Below are 14,255 nucleotides of genomic sequence, written 5' to 3' on the forward strand. Positions count from 1 at the left end.
TACCTGATATTTCCACTGTTTCAAACTTGGAAATGCTCATAAAAATAACAACAGTAACACCCCCTGCCTTCCTCCTCCTCTCTCTCTCCCTCTCTCTCTCACACACACACACATAGAGACACACACACACATATCTGGAAGAAAATTGTATGTTTGCATCAAGTGCATCAAGTTAGCGTTAGTAGGTAAACAAAATATTGGTCTTTGTCTCATTCCCCCCATATATGTATCCACTGCACATTAAAAACAGTTTTGAGTGGGAAACAAAACAGATTGAGATATTTTGCATAAAAGTAAAGACTTAAGATGTTAAGACATAAGTCTTTGAAAGAGCAGATATGTCTGTGAAGCACAACCACAGTACAGGCATGATTTTATTTCACCTTCATTTAACATTTTATCCAAATATGGCTGGAATTTGAAACTTATGTCTTGGTGGATTTTCACTTCAGCTTTCACATCAAGCAGGCTTGCTATTTTAAGGAGTAGCCATGTACTAATGGCTACCCCTATATAGTGTATATAATGAGACTCTTGGGTTGAGTTATTCATGTGAACTTAGTTTTCCCCTCGTGTTCTTGCTGTAGGCTTAATCTCCCCATGTCTTCCAGATGTATTATGGACTGTGAATGCATCCTCTCCCCCCCCTCAGCTCACATACCAGCATGTAGATAAACACTGGAGAGAGAAGTAGGAGTAAACACTGCAGGCAGGGGGGTGACGGATGGAGAAAATCTACAACCGGCTTAGTTGACGTCCATCGATGTCTCCAGAAAGTCCACAGCAGAAAAGAGCAACAGAAATAATGTCTTTTGAAAGGGTTGATTATATTTCTATGAAGTACAACTCAGATACAAGGGTGCTTTGATTTCGCGTTCTATAATTTACATTTCCACTTTCATATATTGCAGGCCAGAAAAGAAAAACAGACCTCATAAGTTACCTGTTTTATGGATATCGGTGGTTGAAAGAATCTTTCACAAGTAGACAGAATTAATTTCTCTTTTTATTTGTCTTCAATATACTCAACTGACTTGATTCTTGAGACTGAGGCTGGTTATGAAGGGTTGTGAAACAGATTAATGTAATTTGTCATGCTGTCCTGGATACTGCACTTACTGTATAACTACACACTCACTGTAAGTCACTGTAGATAAGACTGTCAGCTAAATGCCTAAAATGTAAATGCAACTGTAAACCTAAAGAAGTGGAAAGCCCCAGAGAGTGCTTTTTTGGAGAACATTGATAAATAAATGTAACAGAGAATCAAAGAAAAATATGCAGTGTTGCTTTGTAGATTTTCTGGTGATTTCCTGCAACATTTCCTCGCAGCAGCCTTGATCAGTAGGAATGCCGTCCATCCACATCATTGGTTTGAGATCACTGGCTGCATCATTAACTGCACATTCATCATCATAAATATGAAAATCCATCTGTATTAGAGCGAAACCTCCTCCGATTCCCGCATTCTTCGTCTCCACCTGTCTCGGAGTTTTTGCATCAGTTTATACGCAGGTTCTGTGTACTGCCTGTTTGCCAGGCCGAGCACCAGCGGCACGACCGCCATACTCCCGATGCCTGTGCATGAAAGCACGATATGAGTGGTGGAGCTCCACTTGGTCTCGCTCAGCAAGAACGCCACGCAGACGTGCATGTAGATGATGTAGGGCACCCAGCACGCGAGGAACGTCAGCGACACCGCCGCCACGCAGCGCGCGTATCGCAGGTTCAGCCTCTGCTCCCGGTCCGAGGCTTGACTTCCCCTCTCCACCGAGCGATGGAGGCGGCAAATGTCCTTCAGCTGGCCTCGGGTGATCCACAGAACGCGGCCCGTCATGCCCGCAATGATAAGGATAGCGGGTAAGACGAGCCCGTACACCTCCAAATAGATGAAAGCGTTGGGGAAAACTCGCCGGTACGAGCAGCAAGCGGTTCCGTTTGTTGAGCAGTTCGTAAGCGGCGTTATTCGTCCACTACCGGCACAACAGCCGTTCCAGTCTGGGCCTGTCCAGTTGTTCCACCCAAAAGCAGGTAGGGATGCGTACAGTAGTGGTGGTGTCCACACTACTAGCAACGCAAGCGGAAAACTGCGATGCATCCACAAGCTGCTGTAATGCAAGGGGCTGACGATGCATATGTAGCGCTCGTAGTGGACCATCACCAGGTTGAACAGGAACGCCAGGAATAGGAAGTTTGGGAAAACGTGAACCACCAGGCAGGAGCTAAAACTCAACTCTCGGTTCAGGCCCATCCACGGTATGAAAGGGAGCGCCACGCCCGTGCACAAGTCGGCCACCAGCAGGCTGAGGAAGAAGTAGTTGGGCGTGTTGTGGAGCTGCCGGTTGCAGGCGATGCCCAAGATGATGACCAGGTTGGCCAGGATGATGGAGGTGGACAGCGGTACGGTGATGGCGTAGATGAGCTGTTCCCCGGACAGCAGGGGTTGGGAGTCGTTGCAGTCCATCGCAGGTGAAATCAGACCACCAGACCTTCTCCGCCTTGGAGCCTGTCTCCACTCCCATCAAGGTGCAGGTGTCCTGTATGGAGGCACAGCACAAAAGTTCTCAAAGGAGGCAATGACAAGGTAAATAGAGGGATAGGCAACTTTGGTGGTAGTTGGGGCCACAAAAACTATGTCATCACTACAGGGAGCTGGAAAGTGTGTGTGAGCAAGTGCTACTCACATATGAATGCCACATGTATCATATCAACAAGTCATATGTTTCAAATTTAACCATAAATGATGAGTAATGTTCAGCAAATTGTCAGTCTGGCAAAAATTTGTGAAGTTTTAAATTAAAATTAAAATTAAATCAGGTGAAATCATCTTCATTGACTTCGCTGACATTGGCCCAAAAACACTTCCTTAATTGCTGTGGTGATTAAAATAGCATAACATTATCAATTTGTGTTGTATAAAGCATGTTAAGTGTAACAGTTATTGTTTATTGTTCCAACATTGGACTGGTGCTGGACTGGTTTCAGTGTCCTGCCTGAAATGACCATAAAACAAGAAATAGAAACCCTTGGCTTAAGGCTTTGAGAAGCTTAAAATGAATGAGCCCAAAACAAATCCTTAAAATTAGAAAAGTAAAATTCTTAAGCGACACGATTAAGGTAGTAACTAAAGATATTTTATGGAATCCTCAGGTAGAGAAGCACTAAAAGCAGCCACTGGCCTGATAAGACATGGAGTGGAAACAGAACCGAGTATAAGGATGAAATATGAACGTTGGAATGTCAGAGATGGGTTGTGAAAATAAAGAACATGCTGACTCATGCTCAAGGTAGAACTCCAGCAGAGAATGAGAGAGCAGCTGGGAGAGATTGAGGCGCTGAAGGAGTATAATCATGATACCATATGTATATGGACCAACTGGTGCTGGACAAGATCTATGCTCAAATCAATCTTGAACATGTTGAGATGGGGCAGAAAGAGAGGGAAACCATGAAGCTCATATAGCAGACAGTGAGCTCAAAGCGGTCCAGCTGGATGAGCGTGCTGCAGGAATTGCGAGGGATAAAGTAGAGGATTGCAAAAGCTCTTCAGACAGTCAAGAGGCTACAGATTGTCCTCATTGAACAAGAAAAGATAGATGAGCTCCTTGAAGCCCTGGCAATTGATGAGCTCCAAGCTGGGAGAGCCAGGATGAGCAAGACATGGAGAATGATAGGCCTAACAGTCTCAATATGCATAGTTCTACATGGAGCCATTGATGAGTTCCAGGTTGGGAGAGCCAGGATGGAGCAGGAAAAGGCTTAAAATGGCTGAGGAAGCGAGTCCATCTGCATGAAGCCATGGAAGAACTCCAGGCTGGTGAGAAAGATTGAAGATAAGGAGATGGAGAGACTGAAATGGATCTGCCAGTGTAGCTGTCTGGAAATCGCAGAGAAATACTGACTCCCTGCGTTCAAAGACTAGGAATGCTGTAGCCTCTCAAAGGCCTTTCAGGCTTTCAAAAGGCCCTGTCAGTCCAGAGACAGGTAGAGGAGCAGCTGAGATTGCACCTTAGTGAATCTGAGAGTAAACAGACTACTTTCCTCAGTGAGAGAGAACAACATTTGGCTGCCATGGATCAGCTGAAGTCCTACATACCAGAGATCAAAGACACCGAGAGCCAGCTAGAGATTGTCCTGCTCAACCTGGCAACGTCCACTCCGGCTGCTGAGATGAACCAGGTTTCTGTTGTGGGGAGGCCTTGAGAGCCCGCTGAAGTTCGAGAAAGCTACCATGCCAGCTGAGGTCTAGCAATGTGACAGTCTCAGAGCTTAAGAGTCAACTGAAGTCCAGCCAGCTGTTATCACAGCAACCCAGGAAGACTGAGGTGTCAGCTGTCATTGTGGAAGAGAGAAACCCTCCTCGTTGAGAAAAAGGAGACCCTTGCTGCCTATGAAATTGTGATGGAGCTCAACCTCAAAAGGGGAAATGCCAAAGATTTTGCCAAAGTTCGGGCCACTCTCCATGATGTGGAGAGGAACAGAAAGGAGGCTTTACATCAGCTGGTGTCCCACCACATCCAGAGGGATGAGGAGCAAGCCTGCAGAAGGCCCCGATGGCCCAGAAGAAGACAAGAAGGACCTAAGAGCAGCACAGGAACTTATTCAGGAGAAGGACACATTGGACAAAGATAAAATTGAGACCCTTCAACTCCAGCGGAAAGGAGCCAACCAGCTGAAGATGGAAAAAATGGAGGCAGAGTGGAAGAAATGGGAGGAGGAACTGATGGAAAAGATCCTATTGCTGGAAGAGAAGGGCAGTAGGTAGGCCTAGAGATAAGCAGGCAATTATTGAAACTTTTCAACATACATTTCGGTTTCCCTCTCCATCAGGTGGCAGAGACAAAGAAGCAAGGATGCATAGCTGCATGTTTTGGAAGGAAATACAGAAAGCAGAAGATCACAGATGCTGGAACAATATAAATACACATTCCTGGCCAATATTTCATCTTTCCCAAAACACAAAACAAACCATGTCCTTTGCAATCATCTTCCTCAATTAGTGTCAGTATTTACTGTGATATATTTGTCACTAAAACTAAAGAATGTCACTAGTGATGTCTTCAGATGTAACTTTTGATATCCTCTACTATGGATGACATAGAATCAAACTCCTCCATTTGAAGTTTAACTTGCAAATAGCTTGAAATTATTCTCTCTCACAAAGAACCAGGTCCTTTTTGTCCGAAAGCACCCTGGTAACCCTTTTCTGCTCTCTCTCTCTCTCTCTCTCTCTCTCTCTCTCTCCCCCTCCCTCCCTCAACAAGAATGGCTGATATGTATAATGTTTTTCAAATGATTGTGATTGTGTTCACGAATGATTGTGTGACGTTTCTTTCTGATGTGTGTCGAAAAACAATTGTATGGTTCCCTTTCTACATCTTTCTACAAAACCAATTTAACCCGGTGTTAGGTAATAGGTAAGATGAGAAGAAGCTATAGAAGCTAATGAACGTGAGGCAACTATCACTTAATAATTGATAAGGGAAGATTGTGGTGTACCTTTTATAGTCAATGTGCTTGAGTTTCAAATATGAATGCTACATTTGCATTGAGTTGGAGAAAGTGACACATATCCTTAAGATAACGTTATACTATCTCACGTCTACAAGGATCACACACTGTCTCTATTGTGCATTATAATCTTCCATGTAGACCTACAATAAACCACACCTATATGTTACACATAGTTTTATGTGTAACATAAAATGTGTCTTATGTTTAAGAATAGAATCTAAACAGAAATATTCAATGCAACTGTGCAAATGCAAATATAAGGAACATTATATTTGCTAATCACATTAAAACCCAATTAAATATAAGGGAATTTTATGGTATCAAAGTCCTGTGTCAGTTTTGACAAATGCAGACTTCAAAAGGTCTCAGTGTGGTAAATACATGGGAAAACATTATTGATATTGATATATTATTATAAAACACAATGCTATGTCTGCGTTGAACATAGTTTTGTTGAACTATGGCAAATCTTAACCTCTTCGGTTTAGTGCTTTTTTCCTTCCCAAATTGTTTTTTGTTTTTTTGTTTTTTGCCAGCACTGCATTTCATTCTAAGAGGCACCTGTAAAAGGAGCCAGATACTTTCATCGAATGAAATTGTCTTTCACAATATGAATATAATAAACTACAATTTTACTACAATACTACAATTTCGAAATTGATATAATAATGTATCAGTGACATAATGCAAAAATATGTCACCACAATTACAGAACGACCTTTTGCAAACTTCTGTGAACTTTTGGAAACATAACTCAATGAAACTAGTCCAGCCTTTACCTTTTTGGGATGAGCAATCCGGTCATCTATCGCTTGACAGAGGAAATTCAATAAAAACACTGTTCCTTATCCCTCTCCTTGTGACTTGCATGTCATATCCACATCCAGAGGCACAGACAAGACACGGCGTCCATCAGGAACTGTTGGAGCTCCTTCTGCATGTTCCAACGGCAGATCAACTCTGCTACACAGCAGCCTTTCCAAAACCTCTTAAAAGACTGAGAGAGAGGCACAGATAGAGATAGAAAGACTGAAAGAGAGAGAGAGAGAAAGAGAGAGAGAGAGAGAGAAAGAGAGAGAGAACAGCCAAGTGCAAGGGTGTTCCTCGGATTGAAACTTTTAAAGGGGAAGTACATGCTGGAGGAGGAGGGGAAGTGGTGGCGGGTGTTGTATGTTTCTCCTTCCCAGAGGGGAGCTGCTGGTCACAGTGGGGATGATGGGGGGGTCGGGGGGTTATTTGTGTCACACGACATGAGACAGCAGCACCCAGTGACGCGTGACCTACTAATTTGTTCTCTGTCATCTTTACGCAACCTTTTATCCATGTTGTTCTCATGGGCCCTGTGCAGATTTTACAATACTGTCCAGGACCGCAGTACACTGTGAAGATGGAAAGTTGTTATCACTGTAGCCAGCAAATGATAACATTCCAGGTTCATCAGTAGCATGGCATGTGGTTTTGGACACGTGAGGCCCCCCCATTTCACACCCTCCATGATGGGCCCCAGATGCTTCAAGGCAGCCTCAGCAAGACGCTTGGCCTGTAAGTATGATCTGCAACTAAAGCCAACTTTATTCAGTGAGAGAGTTTGTGTCTTGAGATCTGAGAAAGAGCCGGGGATCTGCATACACTGCATGAACTGAAAGAGAATAATTTTCAACATCCAGCTCTGCTCCTTTTTCTCCTTTGTTACATAAGTCCCAACAGAGCACCTGACCTAGTGAAGCAACATATTGCAGTCCTTCTGTCAAGCATATTGTCCTCCATATTTCTCACTGTTCCAATCCAAATCTGTATCAAAAAAGTATTTGCAAACGCTTTTTATGTGTTTTTTAACCCTCTCAGGCGACACATGGACTCGGTCTGCCACATAGGACAATGCAATGTGTGCCAGAAATCCTCTGAGGTGGGAAGTACTTAAGTACAAGTTTCAAGTATCTGTACTTTCCTGGAGTTTTTCTTTCACTTAAGACTTTTTACTTTTACTCCTTTACCACATTTCAAAAGTAAAATCTACACTTTCTACTCACTACATCTTCAAAACTGACTCGTTACTCTCGGGAAATCAACAGATTTTTTTCTTTTTTCCTGCCTACTTGTACAGCAAAGCGACACCAATATACTTTAAGTAAATTTAAGACAATGTACTTTTATACTTTGACTTGAGTAAAGGATTTGAATTGGTACTTCACACTTTTACTTGGAAATTGTGTACTTCACCTCTAGAAACTTTACACAAGAACAGGAAAGTATTTAACACAAAAAAAAAGCCAAGCTGCTGTCAACTGATGGTTGTTTCAAGTTTTAGAATTGAAATATCTTCGCTTTCAAAATTGAAAAAATGACTTTTCCCACCTTCTGTATAAACAAAATTATATTTATTCATTTATATTTTCCCCCTTCAATTGCCAGCTTATAGGTCTTCTCTTAGGCCTAAGCCAATTTAGCATATTTTTCTGAGAAGTCAACGTACCTGACACTATCTCCATTGCCCTGAATTGGTCATACTGTGCTCCAAGTATAGGTTAAAACAAACGCTAAGACTTATTTGCTACGACTATTTGCCCCAGGTCTGATCTAAACATATACATACAACAGTGTGTATGTATAAATTCGTAACAGCTGTCAAACATGTCTGGTATTTAAACATAGCATTGGATGGAGGGCCGGTGGCAGACCTGTGGTGTTGGCCAAACACGGAAGATAGTAGTGATAGTTTGGACGAGGCCTGGTCCGGTGGAGATGGATGAGCTCCGGGCAGATAATGGCTTTAAACATAACGTTCCCCCGCTTTCAGTGTCTGACAAGACACTGTGCAGGGAGGACAATCTGGACATAAAGCTACAAAGGCAAAGTCAGAGTTGGGTTTCCTTGGGGGAATACACTACAATAAATGAATATATTTTCAATGATTTCTACACGATGTTAAGGTGACTTTCTAACTGTGGAATGTGACAATTAAAGGTGCACCTACTCTATGACTTTATTGGCTGGCTCAAGTGTGGGCAGCCCACAAAAAACCCATACGGGGCCCATAGGTGGGAAAAGACTGCATGGGCAAAACCACAGTGGGCCCTTGTGGGATTAGAGTGGTAATTTGCCCCAGCCCACACTGCCCACAAAAACCCCACAGTGGCCCCGCAGGGGCTTTTTAGCCTTCGTAGCTGAAATGTCTTGTGACACTGGTCACGTGCTCGTAGCACCTCCATCGCTGAGCAGTTGAAAATGCGAGTGGGTGGGAGGAAGAGAGAGAGAGAGAGGCTCTTGAAACTCAAATAGGTGGGAAGTTCCAGACCACAGTACAGGCCGGAAAGTGAGTTTTGAAAGCCAGACATCAGAAGTAAAACTCTTATAACTTAATAACTTGTTGCCCTTTTAAGGTACTTTATCAGGAATCGTTGATAATACATGCTCTTCACAGGTATTTAAAGCTGATTCTCCTCTTATCATTTTTTTAATCAGTAGTCCAGATGTCTGCAAACGTTGTAAAAGGTTTTTTTTTCTAACTCCGCTTTCATCATTATGAAATATGTATTTTTAATGGATATGTTGCTTGACTCCTTTTCCTTCAGACATGTTTACCTTGGCAGGACAGCGGCACCTGCCCCTCTGCTTAACTGATTTGTTCCAGCATCTACTGTCACCGCAGCAGCCCTGGTGAATACGAGCTGTTATTTAATAGAACGGGCTTCGGTCGCTCCCAGCAGGGCGATAATCCCTCAGCCACTCCTGCAGCCTTTTGTCTTCACACACGCTGACCTTTGAGGCCAAACACCATCCAGTGACAGATGAGGAAAATATCCTGGCTGAACTGCACACATCACAGGTGTTATTTTCCCCTGGTTGCTAGTTAAGCTCCAGCTGTATGCGGTAATGCTGGGAAACCACTGAGGTGACGCTGGGTGAGCGTTGTGCAGCTGCTTCCATGTTCAGACCGGATGTGAATTGATGCAAAGTGCAATTTCTGGGGTCACTTTACTTGCAAGGCACCAACAGAACATTATAATCTTAATTAACACTGACTGTACAAAATAATAGGGACATTTACTCTTTTCATGAAGTCCACTGATGAGGTGAATCCAGGTAAAAGCCATTATCCCTTATTGATTTCCCCCTAATAAATCAATACCAATCACTAAGGAGGAGATGTGGAAAAAGAGAAGCAGACGAGTTAGAGGAGGATTTTTAAGCTTTGAGACAGTTGAGATGTGGATTGTGCAAAAGGGACTGAAACTCAATATGAGGAAGATGTTCTTAAAATAGTATATGTACTTTTTCACATTATGGTCACCTCAGAAGATCATATTCAATACAATGCATAATGACATGCAATAAAACATATATGACTATTTTCTAAGTTTTTTGATAATGTAGTATATGATGTATAGTATGTATATGATGTAGTAAACTATGTATATGAAGTATGTATACGTTATGTTATGTGTGTTTATTTCGAACATAATAAATAAGACACAAAACAAGAAAATCCATTAAATAGGCAAAAAAGAAAAGAACAACAAAACCTAAAACATACAGTAAATTCTTGAAAACATTCAGTAAATTCTTGACAAACAAAAAAAGTAGACCTAGTATAGGCTGTATGTGATGTGTATATATATTGTAGTATGTGTATGTGTGATCTAGTATGGTATATGACATGTATGTGATGGTATTTAAAGCCCTTTGAGACTTGACTGTGACAAAGGGCTATATAAATAAACTAGACTAGACTAGACTTTTGCATAGTGTATTCTACTGTATGATGCAGCAGGGTGGTTTAGCAGTTTAGAAGCACTTTACAGCCAACAGATCACAGGTTCAACTCCCACAGCAGCCAGTGTCTGTTCATAAACAGCCGTCTGTCCTGTCCTGTAGAAGTGAACCAAACCCCATCCTAGTTTCTCGGGAAAAAAATGTAATCCCTAACTGTTCAGTCATAGCAGAGAGTTTGCTTAGTGCCTAAAATGTCTCATAAGCTTGGTCACACTTTGGTCACAGAGTCAACTTTGCTCAAGTCCCAAGTCAGTCTTAAGTCTTCAGGCACAAGTCTGAAGACAAGCCCCAAGTCTAAATGTAGAACACCAAGTCGAGTCCAAGTCCAGTATCAATTTAACATCTTAAAGAAAACTAAATATCTAGGACTTTTCAATGCAATATGGTTTTAATAGGATAAAAACTTGGTAAGAGCATCATGAGTTTGATTTCTATAATCAGTTTCAACTTCAATAAATTCAATCATTCCATACAAATTCAGAAAACAGAATTTAAATTCAGTCGTCTGCTGGAACAAATCTCATCACTTTCAATCAAACTAATTTACACAAACACAAGATCTCAAGTCAAGACTTTAGAAACCTTTTCAAATCGTCAAAGTCAAGTCCCAAGTCACCAGAACCCGTCAAGTCAAGCCTCAAGTCCTCTCTTCATGCATCGAGTCGAGTCTCAAGCAATTAAAGCTGACTTGAGTCTCACTTGAGTCCAAGTCATGTGACTCGAGTCCCCACCTCTGCCCATGAGAAACGTAAAAACATGTTTGTGCTCGCAAGCGACTCTCTGCACACGCTCACACGCACACATTCAGACACACACAATGAGCTCGAGTGGAGGATCCAGGTACAAGGAAGAAGCTCTTGTGCACAGGATACTGACGGGACGGTTGTTTTTCCTCATCTGGAGACGAAAGGGCGAGCGGGGGGCAGAGAAGAAAAGGGAGGGAGCGGAAGAAGAGAGATTAAAAACAATGTGGGGTTAAGCAAAAAAATTGACGCAAATATTAAGCAGTGTTTCAGAAAGGGATGAAAAATTAGCGGTGGCTTTTATCTGGTGCAATATCAGTCAAAAAAATCAAACGCATGAGTTGGTGCAGAATTGAAATATGGGGTTAAAGGAGGGGTTGAGGATGGGAGGAGGGGAGGGAGGCTGTAAAGAGGAACTGGTAGGAGTGTTGGGAAGACATACATTACACTGGATGACAGGCAGCTGTTTCCTTTCCCTTCACAGGTTTGGCCAAAGTTGCCTCAAATTGCAGAGCAGGGCAAAGTTGGGTGGTGATGGGAGGGTGTTTTTATTATTATTATTATCATTTTTCTATGACTCTTGTTGTGTCTTTTTTGTTTGTCTTTGTTAGATAGTTGTCTAATCGTTATCGTATCGTTGAATTGCCCATTTGTGTTGTCCATTATCGTCTGTTTAAATAAAATAAAAAAAATATTTGATAACAAAAAAGAAAAACATAGTTACAAAGTGCTTTACAATACAGAGAGGAGAAATACGCACATAAAAAAGACATGACAATAAAATGCAATTACATAAAAAGGTAAGATATCACAGGTTAAAATCACGACTTGTAAATATGCATCCATCAATACAAGTGAATGGGACAGTGATGGTACAGTATTGAATCCCTGCTGGGAGGGATTTCATGCGCACTTTCTACCTGAAGAGTGAAAAACAAATACTTAGCGAACCTATAAAACGCAATAATGCTGTGACCATATCGTTTTACAGGCTCCCATTCTTATACACACACACACACACTGGCTTACACACGCGGGGTTACCCTTGCCCTCCTTTGGCAGTATAGTCTGATTAAAAGCGTTGGCATGGCAACAAGATAGCGCCTTTGCTGGCTGGTGAGCTAATGTGTTTTCCTGATCGGGGGAAATATGGGCCAGGGCAGTAAAATGGCATGATGCACAGGCAATAACATCCACATAGACGTTTCATAGACGGTAAACGCTTGCCACAGTCACCCATAGAAAGCAAAACAAGAAGTGAATAGCAGGGTTTGACCAATATGGGATTTTGAAGGCCGATATTTGTGTATTGAAGGTGCAGATATTCAACATTCAACTTTAAATGTGTCGTTTTTAACGCCAAAAAATGCAAAGATTCTGTGTTTTCCTCTGAATTTTATTTTATTCTTGTCAGGGTGGAAAAGCCTCTGAAACCGCATTTAGAGCATCATAGGACACTAAAACTCTCCACTGAAATCCAGACTAATGAAATGATCGCAGTTCTTTAAGGCAGGGTGACCCACTAGATCTGTTCAATGGCAGGGGAAACTCTAGGGACAGTGGTTCTCAGGAGGTCCAGGGGTCCTTGAGGGGGTTCCAGGGGGTCCCCAGCAAATTGACGAATTGTTAAACTTCACCATTATTTCATTTACAAGAAGTTGACACAGTTAGAGAAGATAGAAGAATGACTGTTTTGGTCATAGTTATGTTACAAGTTACAGATATTCATGGAATTCTGGACAAAATCAAATCTAACAATAAAAATATTCTCAGATTTGGGTCAAATGGGGGGTCCATGGGCCTAATGTGGACTATATTAGGGGTTCTAGATATGAAAAAGGTTGAGAATCACTGCTCTAGGATACAATACTACTATATGAACTGTTTTACTCCATCCTGTTCATTATTACACAGTCTTGTACTTCCATCCTTGTGTGAGTAAAACCATCTTACGGTTTGTTTTTCCGATGCTCTGCTGGACTCTCACCATCCACAGCAACGCACTGTAGGTCACACTGCCTGAATGCAAATATTGATATAATGATAAACATACAGAGTGATATGTATAATATCTACAGTCTAATGGAGGTGTTGGACTGTCTCCTTGCACTGAAAACAAGGTCCTGTTACCATGTGTGTCAGTCTGTATTTCTGTCACTATGCTTTTTGGCAATAAACTGATTCGGATTCTGAAAGAAAAATGCCAAATTCACTCTCATTCAGAAAATCAATTCCCCACATTTGGTCCGGACATCTAATTTTCTCTTAATCTCTCTCTCTTAATATATATATATATATTAAATATGATTCTCTCCAATTGGCATATTTAGTTAATTCGTTCATACGTACCTGCCTTTTCTTTTCCTTTCACCTATTGGTGCTTCAGCATAAAAAGACGTCTGTACCTGGTCATAAAAAACTGTAGCAAAGGTCAACAGTACTACCAAATGACAAAATGTAATTTCTTTTAGCATGGAGTGAACATTTTTGTGGCTGGCATCAAACCAGAGCACAAGACAGATTCGACTTTATTGTTTTCCTAACATGATCACGCTGAAATATGTTTATGGTTGGTCAAATGTCTGACCAGGAAATGGTGGTTTTATATAGGATCAATCCATTTTAAAGTTCTGCCCTCTGACCAAAGGAGTTGGATGATATATTTGTCATCATAATGAAAGGAGTCAGAAGGGCATAAATAGCATTATGAGTAAAAAAAAATGACTTCTATAGATCATAATAAGGCTCTTAATGAGATCTGTCTAGGACAAAAAGCCCTCTGTTCAAATGAACTGATCCACAAAACGTTGAAAAATTAAAGAGGCCGTTAATGAGAACGGAATATGGGCTTTCCTGCATCTTTAGTCAAAGCCTTCTTACACGATTTTAGTTCCAAATCCTCACTATTATTATATTTTTTTTAGATTTTTGTAATGTTTTTAAGGTGGATCATGCCTAAATTCAACACATAAAGAGCAGATTTGTGATTATGATCAAATATATACATGGATCAACCTCAACCACTACACTCGCATCACAGAATGTTCTAGCTGTAAAAGTACACAGCCTGTTGATCGATGCTGTGGTTTTGAGATGCTCTACTTCTTTAAGGGTCGAGTCGTCTCCGGTCTGACTCAACAGCTCGCTTTACTCATGTCTGCCCTGAAGTACAGATAAGACGAAACCAAGTTATAATTGAATCAAAGAGTCTAAAGACAGTCTAAA

General features: G+C 41.5%; 1 protein-coding gene across 1 annotated transcript; it reads right to left on the bottom strand.

Annotated features, from left to right (window-relative positions):
* Window positions 1-1,438: 1,438 nt before the first annotated feature.
* gpbar1 (G protein-coupled bile acid receptor 1) lies at window positions 1,439-2,464 on the bottom strand. The gene has a single exon (XM_071918303.2). The coding sequence runs from the start codon at window positions 2,462-2,464 to the stop codon at window positions 1,439-1,441; it is 1,026 nt and encodes a 341-aa protein (XP_071774404.1).
* Between the last annotated feature and the right edge of the window lie 11,791 nt (window positions 2,465-14,255).

Source organism: Centroberyx gerrardi, chromosome 21 (assembly GCF_048128805.1).
Source record: "Centroberyx gerrardi isolate f3 chromosome 21, fCenGer3.hap1.cur.20231027, whole genome shotgun sequence".
Classification (NCBI taxonomy): Eukaryota; Metazoa; Chordata; class Actinopteri; order Beryciformes; family Berycidae; genus Centroberyx; species Centroberyx gerrardi.